The following is a 19,668-nucleotide window of genomic DNA, read 5'->3' on the forward strand; positions in this document are numbered from 1 at the left end:
TTTTTAAAATTCTAGGTTTTTCGATATCTCGAGTTTTCAATTCTTCTATATTTCAATTTTTCGATTTTTTTAATTTTAATTTTCGATTTTCCAGTTTTTCTTTTTTGAAATTTTTCGATTATTCAATTTTTTAATTTCTCAATTTATCGAATTCAAATGTTTCGTTGGTTTGATTGTTCAATTTCTCAATTTATCAATTTTTTAATTTTTAACTTTCCGTTTCGGCTTTCGAGTCCTCCATATCTCGATCCTCCAATTTTTCGATTTCTCGATTTTTCAATTTTTTAATTTTTTAAATTGAATTGGATTTCTCGATTCTTCAGTTTTGCGATATTTTAATTGTTCAATGTTTTAAATTTTAGATTTTTCGATTTCTCGATTTTTTGACTTTTCAGTTCTTCAGTATTTAAATTTTTCAATTTTTCAAATTTTTACGTTAAATTTTCAGTTTTCTGATTTCTCAAAGAAGCTATTTTTGATTTTCCCACTTCTCGCGATTTTTCAGTTCTTCAATTCTTCAATTTTTCGACTTCGTTTTATTGGTTTTTCGATTTCTCAATTTTTGGACATTTATTTCAGTTTTGATATTTTTCAATACTTCGATTCTTTAATTTTTCAGTTTTTCATTTTTTGTACTTTCGATTTTTCAATTTTTCGATTGTTTTATAATTCAATTTCTCAATTTTTCAACTTTTCCTTATTTTAATTGTTAAATTTCTAGATTGTTCGGTTTCTAGAGTTTCCAGTTCTATATTTTAATTTTTCAAATTTCCAAATTTTTAAATTTTTTGAGATCTCAATTTATTGAGATTCGGATGTTTCGATGTTTTGATTGTTCAATCTCTCGCTTTATCAATTTTTCCATATATTTGTCCTATTTCGGTTTCCCAATTTTTCAATTTTTCCACTCCTAGATTTTTTGGTCTTTTGATTTTTCGATTTCTCGATGTCTCAATTTTTGAATTTTACGATGTTTCGATTTTTCGATTTGTTGGTTTTTCGATTTTTTGCTTTTCGGTTTCTCGATTTTTCGATGTTTCGATTTTTGATTTATCCGATTTTTCAATTTTCCAATTTTTTCAATTTTCAACTTTTCGATTCGTTGATTTTTCAGTTTTTCGATTTTTAAATTTTAGATTTTCGAATTTTTATTTTTTTGATTTTTTGATGTTTGGATTTCTCCATTTTTCAGTTTTAGGATATCTTAATTTTTCAATGTTTTAAATTTTAGATTTTTCGATTTCTCGATTTTTTGACTTTTCAGTTCTTCAGTATTTAAATTTTTCTATTTTTGATTTTCCCACTTCTCTCGATTTTTCAGTTCTTCAATTCTTCGATTTTTCGACTTCGCTTTATTGGTTTTTTGATTTCTCAATTTTTGGATTTTCTTTCAGTTTTGATACTTTTCAATACTTCGATTCTTTGATTTTTCGACTTCTAGATTTTCAATTTTTTATTTTTGGATTTTCAGTTTTTCATTTTTTATACTTTCGATTTTTCAATTTTTCGATTGTTTTATATTTCAATTTCTCAATTTTTCAACTTTTCCATATTTTAATTTTTAAATTTCTGGATTTTTCGGTTTCTCGAGTTTCCAGTTCTATATTTTAATTTTTCAAATTTCCAAATTTTTAAATTTTTTGAGATCTCAATTTATTGAGATTCGGATGTTTCGATGTTTTGATTGTTCAATCTCTCGCTTTATCAATTTTTCCATATTTTTGGCCTATTTCGGTTTCTCAATTTTTCAATTTTTCCACTCCTAGATTTTTTGGTCTTTTGATTTTTCGATTTCTCGATGTCTCAATTTTTGAATTTTACGATGTTTCGATTTTTCGATTTGTTGGTTTTTCGATTTTTTGCTTTTCGGTTTCTCGATTTTTCGATGTTTCGATTTTTGATTTATCCGATTTTTCAATTTTCCAATTTTTTCAATTTTCAACTTTTCGATTCGTTGATTTTTCAGTTTTTCGATTTTTAAATTTTAGATTTTCGAATTTTTATTTTTTTGATTTTTTGATGTTTGGATTTCTCCATTTTTCAGTTTTAGGATATCTTAATTTTTCAATGTTTTAAATTTTAGATTTTTCGATTTCTCGATTTTTTGACTTTTCAGTTCTTCAGTATTTAAATTTTTCTATTTTTGATTTTCCCACTTCTCTCGATTTTTCAGTTCTTCAATTCTTCGATTTTTCGACTTCGCTTTATTGGTTTTTCGATTTCTCAATTTTTGGATTTTCTTTCAGTTTTGATACTTTTCAATACTTCGATTCTTCGATTTTTAGACTTCTAAATTTTCGATTTTTTATTTTTGGATTTTCAGTTTTTATTTTTTATACTTTCGATTTTTCAATTTTTCGATTGTTTTATATTTCAATGTCTCAATTTTTCAACTTTTCCATATTTTAATTTTTAAATTTCTCGGTTTTTCGGTTTCTCGAGTTTCCAGTTCTATATTTTAATTTTTCAAATTTCCGAATTTTTAAATTTTTTGAGATCTCAATTTATTGAGATTCGGATGTTTCGATGTTTTGATTGTTCAATCTCTCGCTTTATCAATTTTTCCATATTTTTGGCCTATTTCGGTTTCCCAATTTTTCGATTTTTCCACTCCTAGATTTTTTGGTCTTTTGATTTTTCGATTTCTCGATGTCTCAATTTTTGAATTTTACGATGTTTCCATTTTTCGATTTGTTGGTTTTTCGATTTTTTGTTTTTCGGTTTCTCGATTTTTCGATGTTTCGATTTTTGATTTAACCGATTTTTCAATTTTCCAATTTTTTCAATTTTCGACTTCTCGATTCATTGATTTTTCACTTTTTCGATTTTTAAATTTTATATTTTCGAATTTTTTAGTTTTTGGATTTTTCAATTTTTTGTTTTCAATTTTTCGTTTCTTCAGTTTTTGATTTGCAAGTTTTGTAGTTTTCATTTTAGATATGTAATAATAATTATAATTTTTATTAGAGTTGTTCGCTTTTTCAATTTTTCGTTTTAAGAATTTTTTAATTTTTCGATCTTTAAATGTTAGTTTTTGGACTTTACATTTTTCGATTTAATTCGTTCTTTGATTCATTAATTTTTTCTCGATTTTTAGTTTTTCAATGTTTCTATTTGCCGTTTCTTCAGTTCTACAGTTTTGTCAAATAAATGTTATATAAATTTAAAAAAAGTAACAGTGTACCTATGGTTTATGAATCCGTGTTGAATTTTTATCTTCGACATCGAAATTTTTGTGGAAAAATAAAACAAAATTGAATCACAATTTTTCGATTTCTTGATTTCTCGATTTTTAGTTTACTTAATTTTTAGATATTTCAGTTTTACAATTTTTCAATTTTATCCTTTCTTAAATTTTCATTTTTACATTTCTCAATTTCTCTATTAATCAATTCTTTGATTTTTTGATTTTTCCTTTTTCCAATTTATCGATTTTTGAAGTTTTCGTTGTTCCAATTTTGGGATTTTTCAATATCTCCAATTTTTTAATTTAAAATTTTTCACTTTTTTGGTATTTCGATTTTTCGATGCTTCGATTTTTAAAATTTCTGATTTTTCGAATTTTGAATATTTTGATTTATCGTTTTTTTTTACTTTTAAATGTGTATTTCAGTTTTAAATTTTCCGGTTTTTCGATTTAGGGCTATTTCGATTTCTCCATTTCTCGGATCTTTTGATGTCTCAATTTTTTAATTTCGATTTCTCGGCTTTTTCATTTTTAAAATTCTCCATTTTTCGATTTTATGTTTTGTTATGCTTCGATCTCCAGATTTTAACCTTTTTAACGTGTATTCCAATTTTTCGATTTTGGAATTTTCGATTTCCTGCATCTCGATTTTTCGTTTTTTCGATTTTAAAATGTTTTTACTTTTCGTTCTTTTTTTCGATTTCTGGATTTTTCAAGTTTTCGATTTCTCAATTTTTCAACATTTCAATTTTGAGAATGTCTATATTTTTCAGTGTTTTGATATTTTCATTTTTCAACTTTTTAAATTTTGATTTTTCGACTTACCGGAAATCGATTTTTGGGTTTTTCAATTTTTCGACTTTTCAGTTTTGAGACTTTTCAATTTGTCGATTTTTTAGTTTTTCATTTCTTCAGTTTTTCGGTTTTTCAAGTTTTCGAATTTTTAAATTTAAAATTTTTCAATTTTTCGATTTTTTTTTTTACGTTTTCATTTCCCGATTTTAATTTTTTTTATGCTTTTCAATCTTTAGTTTTTCTAAATTTTCATTTTTCCATTTCTCAATTTCTCGATTTTTCTACTTTTTAATTTTGTGTTTTTTTTTAATGTTAAATTTGTCGTTATTGTAATTTTTCTATTTTTTAAATTTTAGATATTTAGGTTTTTCGACATCTTGAATTCTCGATCTTTTTTCAGTTTGAATTCCTCGGTTTTTCGATTTTCCAAAATTTCGATTTTTCAATCTTTCGACTTTTCAGTTTTGAAAATTTTCGATTTCTCGATTTTTTAGTTTTTGATTTTCCAACGTTTGGATGTTTCAAATTTTAGAGTTTGCAAATTTCACGAGTTTTCAGTTTTTAATTTCGTCAAATTTTCTATTTGCAATTTTTCGTGTGGGTTTTTAATTTTCTTTATTTCTTCAATTTTCGGCTTTCAATTTCCCGTTTCTTTAATTCTTCATTTGCAGTTTTTCCAGTTTTCATTTTAATTATGTAACACTCCTAATAATTATAATTTTTAAAGTTGTTCACTTTTTCAGTTTTTCGTTTTTGGAATTTTTCAATTTTTCGGTGTTTGAATGTCACAGTTTTTGGACTTTACAATTTTCAAGATTCTATAATTTTTCTATTTTACAATTTTTGGATTTTCCTTTTTCCCATTCTACGATTCATTAATTTTTTAATCGAAAAATTTTAAAATAGAAAAATTGTAAAACTGAAAAAGTACAAAATGAAAGCTTCGAAAAATAAAAAAATTGGAAATCAAGAACTTAAAAAATCAAAGATTGAAAATGTAAAAAATTGAATAAACAAAAAATTATAAAATCCAAAGAAACATTGAAAGAATAAAGGTAATGGAAAAATGAAAAATTGTGATATAAAATTAAGAAAACGAAAATTACAAAATTGGGAGAATGAAAATATCGAAAATCTGAAAAATATAGAAATTGAAAAATTCCCAAAATTGCGATGTTGAAAAATTGAGATAGCCAAAAATTTTAAAATCGAGAAATCGAAAAGTTTTAAAATTGAAAAATTGAGATATGAGAAATCGAAAATTCCAAAAATGGAATAATTGAAACACATTAAAAAATAAAAATCGGGAAATTGAAACATAAAGATTTATAAAAGCGAAAAATGGAAAATTTAAAAAATCGAAAATTTAAAATATATACTCGAAAAATCGAAAATTTTGAAAATCGAGAAACCAAGAAATCGAAATCGAAAACTTGAGATTTCAAAAGATCGAGAAATCGAAATAGGCCGAAATCGGAAAATTCAAAATTGAAATATTTACTTAAAAAAAGATGAACGGAAAAATCGAAAAACTAAAAAAATCGATAAACCTAGATATGAGAGACAGAAAATTCCAAAAATCGAAAAATTGAAATACAGATTAAAAAATTTAAAAAATCGAAGTTAAAAAATCGTAAAAACAAATTCCATTCGATTTTCCGTTTTATCGATTTTGCAATTTTTTGTTTTTTCAATTTTTTCCAATTTTTTAATTTTCCGATTTTTCAATTTTTCGAATTTTCTACTTTCCGAACTTTCTACATCCGAATCTCAATGAATTGAGATCTCAAAAGATTTAAACATTCGTAAATTTAAAAAATTAAAATATAGAACTGGAAACTCGAGAAACTGAAAAATATGAAAAAGTTGAAAAATTGAGAAATTAAAATAAAAAACAAAAAACTGAAAATCCAAAAATAAAAAATAGAAAAATCTAGAAGTCGAAAAATGAAAGAATCGAAGTATTGAAAAATATCAAAACTGAAAGAAATATCCAAAAATTGAGAAATCGACAAACCAATAAAGCGAAGTCGAAAAATCGAAGAATTGAAGAACTGAAAAATCGAAACTTTGAGAAGTGGGAAAATCAAAAATAGATTAATTGAGAAATCAGAAAACTGAAAATTTAACGCAAAAATTTGAAAAATTAAAAAATTTAAATACTGAAGAACTGAAAAGTCAAAAAATCGAGAAATCGAAAAAACTAAAATTTAAAACAATGAATAATTAAAATATCGCAAAATTGAAGAATCGAGAGATCCAATTCAATTTGAAAAATTGAAAAATCGAGGCATTGAAAAATTGGAAAATCCAGAAATTGAAAAGCTCAAAAGAAAAAAATTGAAAAACCGAGAAATCCAAAAATCGAAACATCGAAAAATTCAAAAACTGAGACTTCGAGAAATCGAAAAATCGGAGGATCGAGAAATTGAGGAGTCGGAAGCCGAAAAGGGAAAGTTAAAAATTGAAAAATTGAGAAATCGAACAATCAAAACAACGAAACATCTGAATTCGATAAATTGAGAAATTAAAAAATTGAATAATCGAAAAATTTTAAAAAAGAAAAACTGGAAAATCAAAAATTAAAATTCAAAAAATCGAAAAATGAAAAATTGAAATATAGAAGAACTGAAAACTCGAGATATCGAAAAACCTAGAATTTTAAAAAATGAAATATTAAAACATCGAAAAGTTTAAAAATTGAGAAATCGAAGCATTTAACAGTCCCAGAATTGAAAAATCTAAAGTTTACAATAAATGAAAATCCAAAAAGGAAAAAAGCGAGAAATCAAAAAAAATCCATCAATTCAAAAATCAAAAAGTCGAAAAATTGAAATACTGAAAATTTTCATAACTGAAAGAAATATTCAAAAAATTGAGAAATTAAAAAATTGGAAAATTGAGAAATCGAAAATCTAAAAAAGCAAAATTGAAAAATCGTAATCTTAAAAAATCGAAAAATTGAGGAATTGAAGATGAAAAAAATCGAAACTTTAGGAAATCCAGAAATGGACAAATAAAAAAAATACTTTAGAAATCGGCAAACTGAAAATTTAGAAACATGAAAATTTGAAAAATTGAAAAATCGAAATATTTAAAAACCGTAAAATTGAAGAGGACAAAAATTGAGAAATCGTATCATTGAAACATCGTAAGATTGAGAAATCGAAAAATAAAAAAATCCAGAAATCGAAAATTTAAGGAATTGAGGAATCGTGAAAGCCCAAAATTGAAATATTGAAAAACTGAGACATTTAAAGTTGAGAAATCGAGAAATCGACAAGCCGAAAAATCCCAATAGCGTATTTAGGTATAAATCACAAGGTCAGGACTATTCTACTTTTTAAAATTTAAATACATAACATTATAAATTAGAAAATGTTGATTTTTTTTTCCAAAAATCTCGACGTCTAAGGTGAAAACTCGACACGGATGCATAAACCGTAAACGGGGCCAAAGTACAATTTTACTATTGTAAAATTTGGAGATTGCGTCATTTCATTGTTCATTGTTCGAGACAAATTTTGGAGGGTGTAATTTGATAATACAATTTGAAATGTAAATTTTGTCATTCGGGCACATTATGTATTAAATGGTTAAGATGTTCAAGAACTTTGTTCACTTATTCGTTGTAAAGTCCAATGGTCGAAATGGGTTAGTTCTTCGTAGTGGATGTATTGTATCACATCAACTCTAACGAATATCGGTTTATAGATAAAACGCTTAAAGCCGATATTGGCCTGAGTGAGCTTTGGTCTGTAGATCAAACAAGTTCTCAGGCGACGAAAAATTGCATGTGGAGGGAGACTTCGGATTACAAATCGTGCCAAGAAAGACATATTTGGGAGAGATGGATTTTCAGGTGCTTGACTAGCGGTAATTTTAAATTGTTTGCTGTCGTTCGCGAAGTGAAGAACACAATTTCATTAAAATGATAATTATAAAATTATCATAATCACTATTGGTGTTAATTAACACAAAATGGCGCGCAAGTTATCAGTTGATTTCGTTAATAAATTCATAGAAACCTATAAGGGATTTTTTCATGCCTTAGAAAATTAAAAAGTAAAAAATACAATAACAAAAATTTTAAAATGCGGTTTACGAAAAATTAGTTGACCTGTGCAAAGAATAAAATTTTGGAAACGCTGACAAATATGACATCTTAAAAAAAATAGCACTTGAAGAAGTGCCTTCGGCGTAGTATTTTTGATGCTGGCGTGAACAAAATACTCTGTGTGCAAAAAGTTTTAACTGTGCAGATCTAGCCGAAAATCCGAAAACCAAATCGCTGTGTGTAGGGCCAGCATAACGGAAGTAATAAATCATCCCATCGGTTGAAGAACGTTGGGTCGGTGCACTGATGTCGGTGTTATGTCCCGAGAGGTGCCCAATACACCCAATAAAATGGAACAGACAAAATAAAGCTTCAAACATGATTATTTTTATACTAAAATTCTGAAGTTTATAAAGTGCACATTTTATTTATTTATTTATTTATTTATTTTATCTTGTTTTCGAACTATAATAAACATTTCAAACAATGTCTGTAACTTATTTTAATGTAAATAATATTGATGTGGTTAACAAAATCAGATGTAATATTAGTGTGATTTTGACCTTATTCTAGATTTTATTACAGCAGAACGGCGTATCCTTTTTAAATTTTAGAAGTTACGGAAACTAGTTCAAGAAACAATTAGTTATCTCGGATTTTTGGAACAAAATCTACCAAAATGTCCGATAACAGCAATTGTTTTTCATAGAAACAAACAGTCTTCAAAGCAGCCTTTAACAACTCGATATTACAAACATGCCTCTTAAGTTGTTTATGCGTTTTTTCTCTCTTGTAATTCTTTGTAATGTTAACGCCGAAAGTTTATGTCATTCTGTTATTTACTTTGAACATATATTTTCATTTTGTGTTAATATTTTTGTAACACCACGAATCTAAATTTTACTTAAAATCTTATTTTACTTTAATCTTGTAAAACTAAACAATTATACCAGTTTAAAAACCCTTGGAAAGTTTCTGTCAGTCCAGCCCCGTAGCTACGGGGGGGCAAGAGGGGGCTGCGCCCCCCCTAGCAGTTGTGGTTGCCCCCCCTGGAAGACTTATACATTATAAATTTCAAATTAGTAATAAAATTTCAATATAATGCCGATTGCCGAAGCATATTAACTGGCCCCACCCGCCCCCCCTTTATTTTCTTACAGGGTATATTATTTGGCAATATCACCCTACCGTTGATGTTGACCGTATAAAAAAATGAACATGTCACATTTTATTCCATAGCCTACTATGTACTTGAGAAAAGTCAAAAATATTATATGGATTTTCTAAAAATTGAGCTTTTATTGAAATGGACAAAAAATCGACAAAAAATTCTGAGATGTAGATCTCGATGAGCTTAATCAAAAAACATAAGGTCTTGATGGTCCCAGACCAAGATTTTTCAAAAATTCGGTTTCAAAGTAGACATTTCAAAATTTCTCAAAAATTACATTTCTTTTGGCGGCTCTGGAAAAATTGTACGAATTTTCGAAAAAATAAAAACAAAAAAAAACATTTGGAGATCGAAATCAATAAAAAGATTCCTTCTGCTAGTTTTCGAAAATGCGTCGGAAAAGTCAAATTTTTTTTATAGATTTTCAAAAATTGAGCTTTTGTTGAAATTGGCTAAAAATCTACAAAAAATTCTGAGATGTAGATCTCGACCAGTTTAGTCAAAAAAAAAGGTCCCAGACGAAGATTTTCCGAAATATTCGGTTTCCAAGTCGACTTTTTAAAATTTCTAAAAAATTATACTCCTGTTTATTTTGACGATTCTAGAAAAATTTTACAAATTTTCTATCAAATAAAACCAAAAACAACATCTGAAGATTGAAATAAATAAATGAATGACTTTTGGTAATTTTTGGAAATGTTCAAGAAAAGTCAAAATTTATTTAGTTTTCAAAAACTGAGCTTTTGTTAGAGTTGACAAAAAATTCTGAAATATAGATCTCGATGAGCTTAATGGAAAAACATGTTCATGCTCCCGGAACAAAATTTACGAAATATTGGGTTTGTACCTAAAATTTCTAAAAAATCTCAAAAGTTACTTTAAAAAAAGCTATTTCTTTATGCGATTGTGGAAAAATTCGACGAAATATCAAAAAAATATAACCAAAAATAACATCTTGAGATCGAAATCAATAAAGAGATCCCTTTTGCTAATTTTCGAAGATGCTTGGGAAAAATGTATATGGATTTTCAAAAATTGAGCTTTTGTTGAAATTAACAAAAAATCAACAAAAAATTCCGAGATGTAGATCTCGATGAGCTTAATCAAAAAACATAAGGTCTTGATGGTCCCAGACCAAGATTTTCAAAAAATTCGGTTTCAAAGTCGACATTTCAAAATTTCTCAAAAATTACATTTCTTTTGGCGGCTCTGGAAAAATTGTACAAATTTCGAGAAAATAAAACCAAAAACAACATCTGGAGATCGAAATCGATAAAGAGATCCCTTTTGCTAATTTTCGAAAACGCTTGGGAAAAGTCAAAAACATTTTATGGATTTTCAAAAATTTAGCTTTTGTTGAAGTTGACTAAAAATCCACAAAAAAATCTGAAATGTTGATCTCGACGAGCTCAATCAAAAAACACAAGGTTTAGATGGTCCCAGATCAAGATATTCGAAACATTCGGTTTCAAAGTTCAAAAATTACATTTCGTTTGGCGATTGCTGAAAAATTTTCCGACTTTTCAACCAAATAAAACCAAAAACAACATCTGGAGATCGAAATCAATAAAGGAATCCCTTTCGGTAATTTTTGAAAATGCCTGGGAAAAGTCAAAAATTTTATATGGGTTTTCAAAAATTGAACTTTCGTAAAAGTTGACAAAAAATTCTGAAATATAGATTTCGACGAGCTTAAAAAAACATGACAGGATCAAGGTTCCGGATCAAAATTTTCGAATACTCGGTTTCGAGCTGGAATTTTCAAAATTTCTCAAAAATTGCCATATTTCTTCCGTCGATTCTGGAAAAATTGTAAGAATTTTCAAAAAAATTGAATCCAAAACGATTTTTGGGAATCGAGATGAACAAAGGAATTCTTTTGGTAATTTTCGAAAATGCTTGGGAAAAGTCAAAAATTTTATATGGGTTTCCAAAATTTGAGCTTTTGTTAAAGTTGACAAAAAATTCTGAAATACAGATCTCGACGAGTTTAAAAAAAACATGACGAGTTCATGGTTCCGTACCAAAATTTTCGAAATATTTGGTTTCGAAGTCGGATTTTTAAAATATGTACTAAACATGCAAAAAAATGAACTCAAACAAATTGGATGTTACCTATATGGCCACTACACAAATTTTTGGATGCAGTACAGCTGTTTGTGAATCTACATTCTCTGTTTTAACCAGCATTTTAACCAAGTACCGTACTAATTTTTTGGACTTCGACAGGTTTTTACGAAAATTTAGCGTAAAAAATCGACGTTTCCAATTATTTTAATGTTCTTTCAAATATAAAAACTCAGAAAAAATAAAATAGTTATCTGAGTGTATTATTAAAATATAAATATTTACATGAAGCCCCCTCTGTCGACAAACTTGCCCCCCCCCTGAATAAGTTTTCTAGCTACGGGGCGGGGCTGTGTCAGTCTTCAGATATAGTCAAATAAAAATATGCGTCAAATTCATTTAAATTCAATTATTTCTTATCACGTTACAACGCGTTGCTTCATATTTTTTATGTCAAGTATATTTTCATATTTTGTACATATATGTTTATACACATTACTGTTTACGGAACAATGTTAATTATGGATTTATGGATAACTCCTCGTATAAGAGCAGAGTAAAGGGTGTTTGCCTTTGTTAATGTTTGATGGCGCCATCTGACTTCTAGTAAAATAAACTTAATACGTTGACTCACTGTAGTGAATATGCGCGTTGACGAAAAATTAGTCCTAAAGCTCACTATTTAGGTGAAGTAAAATTTGTATTAGGTTGTCCAACTATAATATACTTAAACAACGGTACTACGTATTATTATGTCGCCAAGGTCAATAATTTTCGATGTTGCATTTGTTCCAGACCTACTTGTACAGCTCGGTGCTTTCCCTAGCGGCCATCTCCGTTTTTCTTCGGATGGGTTTCCTCCTCAAGCTCTGCCTGATGGTGGCGTCTGTGATAATACATATCATTCTCTATAGGTACATGGACTTGTTTAACGACCCCCACTACGACAAGTACGTACCCTTCACTGTCTTTTTTCGTCTACCTTGACCCCACTCTTGCACCAGATTCTCCGCTATACCCCTCGAGGTCAAAAGCGCCCTGGTCCTCACCGTCGTCGTCATCTTCTTCCACATCCTGGACCGCCAAATCGAGTTCACCTCCCGGACCGACTACCTCTGGAAGGCCAAGCTCAAAGTCGAGCAAGAAGAAGTGGAGACGATGAGAGGGATCAACAAGATCCTCCTGGAGAACATCCTCCCGGCCCACGTGGCTGAGCACTTCTTGGCCTCCAGAGACACCCAGGAGCTCTACCACGAGCGGTACTCGTGCATAGCTGTGATGTTCGCCTCGATACCCAACTACAAGGAGTTCTACGACGAAAGCGACGTCAACAAGCAGGGGCTGGAGTGTCTGCGGTTGCTCAACGAGATCATCTGCGAGTTCGATAAAGTAACGGGTCGAGGTATCGGGGTGGATGTCTGACTGAGGGTTGTTGTTTCAGCTGTTGCTCAAGCCGAAGTTTAGCTGCATCGAGAAGATCAAGACGATCGGGAGCACTTACATGCTGGCGTCGGGGCTGAGGCCGGGGGAGGAGGAGAATAGCACGGTGGGTGGGGCGGGGATTGGGGAGCTTTGCTGATGCTTTTTTGTGCTGGGGGAGGGGCGGAGGGGGGTTAGGTGGAGTTTTAGGGGCGTGTGTTAATTTCCGTAGCTGTCGAGACCAATCACGGGAAAGCATAAAGGAGTCAAAGTCAAACTGGTGTATACTCGAATATTGACTTTTCTGATTTGTGCGAGTTTTCCATTTTTAAATTTTTAAATTTTTGATTTTTAAATTTTTCAGCTTCACGATTTTCTAATTTTTCAATTGCAAAATTGAAAATTGCATAATTGTAAATTTGAAAAACCAAAAAATTCAAAAATAGCGAAATCGAAAAGATGGAAATCAACAAATTGGAAAAATAAAAAATCGAATAATGAAAAACTTGAAAAAATGAAAATCAAAAATTGTGAAAATTTAAAAATCGAAGAGAAATCGAATAATTGAAAATCGGATAATTGTAAAGTCGTTAAAAAACGAAAAATTGAAAATTGAAAACTCGAGAAATTTTAAAACGGAAAACCTCAAAACTCGAAAACTAAACATCGAAAAAAATTTACTATAAACTGAAAAACAAAAATTAAAATTTTGAAAATTTAATGATTTTGAAACCGAAAAATTGCATAATTGTAAAATCGAACGGTCGAGAAATCGAAAAACTGAAAAATAGAGACATTGGAAAATTGTGAAATCGAAAAACTGGAAAAACGATAGATTTTAAAACGGGAAACCTCAGAAATCAAAATTTATTAAAAATTGAAAAACCAAACAATTTCGTGAATCAAAAAAAAAAGGAAAAACTGAATAATCATAAACTCGAGAAATCAAAAAAAAATTCGAAAACTACTACTAATTGTAAAATCGAAAAGTTAAAAAATAGGAACATTGAAAAATCCAGAAATTTGAAATTAGATCAATGAAAAATCGAAAACAAAAATGAACCAACGAAAAATTGGAAAATAGGATAACTAAAAAATCAAAAATGAAAATCTTGAAAAATCAACATTTCGATAAATAACAAAATTGAGAAATCTTTGAAATAATGGATAAATTCAAAAATCGAACATTGTAAAATCTAAAAATTGAATAACCGAAAAATCGAGAGTTAAGAAATCCAAAAATTCAAAAATTGAGAAATTGGATAATCGTGAAATCGAAAAATTGAAAAAACCAAAAAGTTTAATTGAACCCGAAAACCCCAAAATTCGGAAACTAAAGAATGGAATAATTTACTATAGATCGAAATTTTTGAAAATAAAAAAAAATCGTGAATCAAAAAAAAGAAAAACCGGAATCGTAAATCAAAATTTAGAAAATATGAAAATTTTGAAATCGAAAATCTCAAAATTTGGAAACTAAAGTATCGAAAAATTTAAATTTTCAATTTATATAAAACGAAAAACTGAAAATAAAAAAATTTAGTGCATAAAAAAATTGAAAAATCAGACAATCGTAAAGTCGAAAAATAAAAAACTTGAAAAATCAAAGAACAAAATTTTGATATCGAAAAATTTGAACGTCGTAAAATTGAAAAAATGAAGATTCGAATAATTGTAGGATTGAGAAATCAAAAAAAAAATTCGGAAACTACTACTAATTGTAAAATCGAAAAGTTAGAAAATAGGAACATTGAAAAATCGAGAAAGTTGAAAATTAGATCAATGAAAAATCGAAAACAAAAATGAACCAACGAAAAATTGGAAAATAGGATAACTAAAAAATCAAAAATGAAAACCTTGAAAAATCAATATTTCGATAAATAACAAAATTGAGAAATCTTTGAAATAATGGATAAATTCAAAAATCGAACATTGTAAAATCCAAAAATTGAATAACCGAAAAATCGAGAGTTAAGAAATCCAAAAATCCAAAAATTGAGAAATTGGATAATTGTGAAATCGAAAAATTGAAAAAACCAAAAAGTTTAATTGAACCCGAAAACCCCAAAATTCGGAAACTAAAGAATGGAATAATTTACTATAGATCGAAAAATTGAAAATAAAAAAAAATTGTGAATAAAAAAAATGAAAAACCGGAATCGTAAATCAAAATTTAGAAAATATGAAAATTTTGAAATCGAAAATCTCAAAATATGGAAACTAAAGTATCGAAAAATTTAAATTTCCAATTTATATAAAACGAAAAACTGAAAATAAAAAAATTTAGTGCATAAAAAAAATTGAAAAATCAGACAATCGTAAAGTCGAAAAATAAAAAACTTGAAAAATCAAAGAACAAAATTTTGACATCGAAAAATTTGAACTTCGTAAAATTGAAAAAATGAAGATTCGCATAATTGTAGGATTGAAAAATCAAAAAAAAAAAATTCGGAAACTACTGTTAATTGTAAAATCGAAACGTTAGGAAATAGGAACATTGAAAAATCGAGAAAGTTGAAAATTAGATCAATGAAAAATCGAAAACAAAAATGAACCAACGAAAAATTGGAAAATAGGATAACTAAAAAATCAAAAATGAAAATCTTGAAAAATCAATATTTCGATAAATAACAAAATTGAGAAACCTTTGAAATAATGGATAAATTCAAAAATCGAACATTGTAAAATCGAAAAATTGAATAACCGAAAAATCGAGAGTTAAGAAATCCAAAAATCCAAAAATTGAGAAATTGGATAATCGTGAAATCGAAAAATTGAAAAAACCAAAAAGTTTAATTGAACCCGAAAACCCTAAAATTCGGAAACTAAAGAATGGAATAATTGAAAATTTACTATAGATCGAAAAATTGAAAATACAAAAATTTTGTGAATCAAAAAAATGAAAAACCGGAATCGTAAATCAAAATTTAGAAAATATGAAAATTTTGAGATCGAGCAATCGGATAATTTTAAAAACTAAAAGTTAAGAAATCGAAAAACCGAAAAATCCAGGAATTGGAAAATTATGAAATCTAAATACTGAAAAATCTAGAAATTGTAAAATTGTGAAATCGAAAAATTCAAAAAAACGAGAAATTATAAAACTAAAAAACCTCAAAAATCGAAAAATCAAACAATTTACCAAATAAAAAATTGAAAAACCGTATAATCGTAAACTTGAGAAATTAAAAATATTTTTTTTTAAATTAAAAAATTTAGAAATCTTAAATTCGGAAAATAGTAAATCAAAAAGTTGAAAAAGCAAAAAACTGAAAAATCGAAAAAACGGAAAATTTCAAAGTCGAAAACCTCAAAATTCGAAAACTAGAAATCGAAAAATTGAAAATTTATTAAAAACAGAACAATGAAACAATTTAGTGAAAAACAATTTGAAAGACCGTATAATCGGAAACTTAAAAAATTAAAAATCAAAAAAATATCGAGAAATTGGAAAAGTGTGAAATCGAAAAATTGAAAAAACGAAAAATTTTAAAACTGAAAAAGCTCAAAAATCGAAAAATCAAACAATTGAGCCAATAAAAAATTGAGAAACCGTATAATCGTAAACTTGAGAAATCAAAACTCAAAATTTTGAAAAATAAAAAATTTTGAAATCAAGAATCGAAAAATCGACAAATTGGAAAACTGTGAAATCGAAAAATTGAAAAAAGGAAAAATTTTAAAACCGAAAATCCCAAAATCGGAAACTGAAGTATCGAAAAATTTAAATTTTCAATTGATATAAAACGAAAAACTGAAAAAAAAAATTAGTGCATAAAAAAATTGAAAAATCAGAAAATCGCAAAGTCGTAAAAATAAAAAACTTGAAAAATCAAAGACCAAAATTTTGAAAATTTTTAAATATTGATATCGAAAAATTTGAACATCGTAAAATTGAAAAAGTGAAAATTCGAATAATTGTAGGATCCAAAAATTGATCAGATTTTGTAAAATCAGAAAATGAAATTCAAGGATTTACAATCCGAAAAACACAAATAAAAAATTTGAAAATTTAAAAATCTACTTTATATAAAAATTGAAAATTTCGATAATTGTAAAATCGAAAACTTGGCAATTGAAAAATTGAGAGTTAAGAAATCTAAAACTTGAAAAATCGAGAAATTGGAAAACTGTGAAATCAAAAATTGAAAAATTAAAAAAAAAATAAAACGGAAAACCAAAAAATTCAAAAATTAAACAATCGAGATATTGAAAATTTACTATTAATCGAAAAATTGGAATTAAAAAAATTTAGTGAATAGAAAAGTTGGAAAATCGGATAATCATAAAATCGAAAAATGAAAAACTTGAAAGATGAAAAATCAAAATTTTGCAAATTTAATAATTTTGAAATCGAAATATCGGATAATTGTAAAATCGAAAAGTTGAGAAATCGAAAAATTGAAAAAACCAAAAATTTTAAAACCGAAAACCTCAAAATTCGGAAACTAAATAATAGAAAAATTGAAAATTTACTACAAATTGAAAAATTGGAAATAAAAAAATTGAGTGAATCAAAAATTTGAAAAATCGAAAAATGACGAAATTGAAAAAACGAAAATCAAAATTTTGAACATTAAAAAATTTTAAAATTGAAAAATCGGATAATTCTAAAATCGGAAAGCTGAAAAATGGGGAAATCAGAAATTTATGAAATCCAAAAATTGAAAAATCAAGAAATTGGACAACTGTGAAATGGAAAAATTAAAAAAACGAAAAATCTTAAAAATCGAAAGTTAAAGAATCGAAAAATTGAAAATTTACTAAAAACCGAAAAGTGAATTAAAAAAACTGAAAAAACATTTAATCGTAAACTTGAAAAACCAAAAATAAACTTTATAAAAATTCAAAAATTTTGAAACCGAAAAATCAGATAATTGTAAAATCGACAAGTTGAGAAATCCAAACTCTAAAAATCGAGAAATTGGAAAAATATGAACTTGAAAAATTGAAAAAACGAAAAAATTCGGCAACTAAAGAATCGAAAAACTGAAAATAAAAAAATTTGGTGAAACAAAAAATTGAAAAACCGTAGAATCGTAAAATCGAAAAATGAAAAACTAAAAACTTGAAAAATGAAAACTCAAAATTTTGAAAATGAAAAAATTTTGAAATCAGAGATCCGATCATTGTAAAATCGAAAAGTTGAGAAATCGAAAAACTGAAAAATCGAGAAACTGAAAAATTATGAAATCGAAAAACTGGAAGAACAAAAAATTTTAAAATCGAAAACCTCAAAAATAAATGCTATAAACCCAAAAATTGATAAAATGAGATCAGAGAAATGAATAATCAAGTTTTGGAAATTTAAAAATTCAGAAATCGAAAAATCGTAAAGTTGAGAAATCGAAAAAAAATCGAGAAACTGAAAAATTAATGAAATTGAAAAACTGGAAGAACAAAAAATTTTAAAATCGAAAACCTCAAAAATCGGAAGCTATAAAGTCGAAAAATTGAAAATTTACTAAAAATCGAAGAATTGAAAAATCAAACAATTTAGTTAATAAAAAATTTAAAAACCGGACAATCGTAGAATCGAAAAATGAAGGACTTAAGAAATAAAAAAAAAAATTGAAAACTTAAAAATTCGGAAATCGAAAAATCGGATAATTGTAAAATCAAAAAATTGAAAATTCCGATTATAAAATCAGAAAATGAAAAACTGGAAAAATTAGAAATACAAATTTTGGATAATTGCAAAACTGGAAAACCGCGAAATTAGAAAATTGGGTTATGGATAAATCAAAACATTGCAAAACGAGAAATTTTAAATCAAAAAAATTGGAAAACTGAAAAATAAAAAAAAATTAAGAAACAAAAAATTGTAAAATTGGACAATTCAAAAATTGAAAATCTAAAAAATTTTAAAATCGAATATTTTAAAAGTAAAAATTGAAAATTAACTGAAAATCGAGAAACTTGGAGAATCGAACAATCGGAAAACTGTAAATTTGAAAAATGCAAACCTTCAAAAATCAACATTTTGAAAATAAAAAAATCGAGAAACTTGAAAATTGGACAACTGTAAAACTGTAAAATTAAAAAGCAAATCGAAAATTGAGAATTTGCAAAATTGTAAACCTTCAAAAATCAACATTTTGAAAATAAAAAATTCGAGAAACTTGAAAATTGGACAACTGTAAAACTGTAAAATTAAAAAGCAAATCGAAAATTGAGAATTTGCAAAATTGTAAAATCGAAAAATCGGATAATCGGAAAGTCGCGGAGTTCAGAAATCTAAAAATTGAAAAATCGAGAAATTGCAAAATAGAAAAAACCAAAAATTGTAAATCCTTCAAAAATCAAAAATTGAAATATTGGGTAACTGTAAAATGAAAATTTAAAATTTTAGGAATCGAAAAATCGAGAAATTGAAAAATTGGAAAATCGGATACTAGTAAAATCGAAAAGTTGTAAAATTCTGGGGTTGAAAAATCGAAAAACGACGAAGTTATAAAATTGAAAAGTGGGAAAATAATAAAATAAAAAATGGAATAGCGAATAACTGTAAAATCGAAAAATGAAAAACTTGAAAAACTAAAAGTAAAAATAACTTTTAAAACCGACAAAAATTGTAAAATGGGAAATTGAAATTAACTGAAAATCGAAAAATTGCAAAGTAGAAAAATTTAGATAATCGAAAAATTGAGAAATGAAAAACTCAAGAAAATAACAGTCAAGCTTTCTAAAATTTAAAAATCGAGAAATCGAAAAATTGGAAATTGTAACATTGATAAATCAAGAAAATATAAAATTCTAAAATTGAAAAATCCAAAAAACTGAAGAATGATGAACAAACAATGCTCTGACTACACAGTAAAAATATGAATATATAATAACACGACAAAAGCAAATAATATCGAATTTGTACTAATTTGACTTTGGCGCCGATGTGCTTCGTAGCGATTGGTCGACACAGCAGCGGAAATCAATCTATCCCGAGCTTACAAGCTCGTTGACAATCAAGTTCAA

The 19,668-nt window shown here is 27.0% G+C and overlaps 1 protein-coding gene across 2 annotated transcripts in view; it reads left to right on the forward strand.

Annotated features, from left to right (window-relative positions):
- Positions 1 to 19,668, forward strand: part of LOC135131384 (adenylate cyclase type 2) — a 200,326-nt gene that overhangs the window by 171,638 nt on the left and 9,020 nt on the right. For both annotated transcript variants that reach the window (XM_064059064.1, XM_064059065.1), the window contains 3 exons: positions 12,073 to 12,227; positions 12,282 to 12,666; positions 12,719 to 12,823. In XM_064059064.1, the coding sequence (XP_063915134.1) occupies positions 12,073 to 12,227; positions 12,282 to 12,666; positions 12,719 to 12,823 (645 nt within the window). The remainder of the gene's footprint in view (positions 1 to 12,072; positions 12,228 to 12,281; positions 12,667 to 12,718; positions 12,824 to 19,668) is intronic.

The sequence above is a fragment of the Zophobas morio genome, unplaced genomic scaffold (genome assembly GCF_036711695.1).
Source record: "Zophobas morio isolate AGI-343-1 ecotype UQ-CSIRO unplaced genomic scaffold, CSIRO_AGI_Zmor_V1 ptg000020l, whole genome shotgun sequence".
In the NCBI taxonomy this organism is placed as follows: Eukaryota; Metazoa; Arthropoda; class Insecta; order Coleoptera; family Tenebrionidae; genus Zophobas; species Zophobas morio.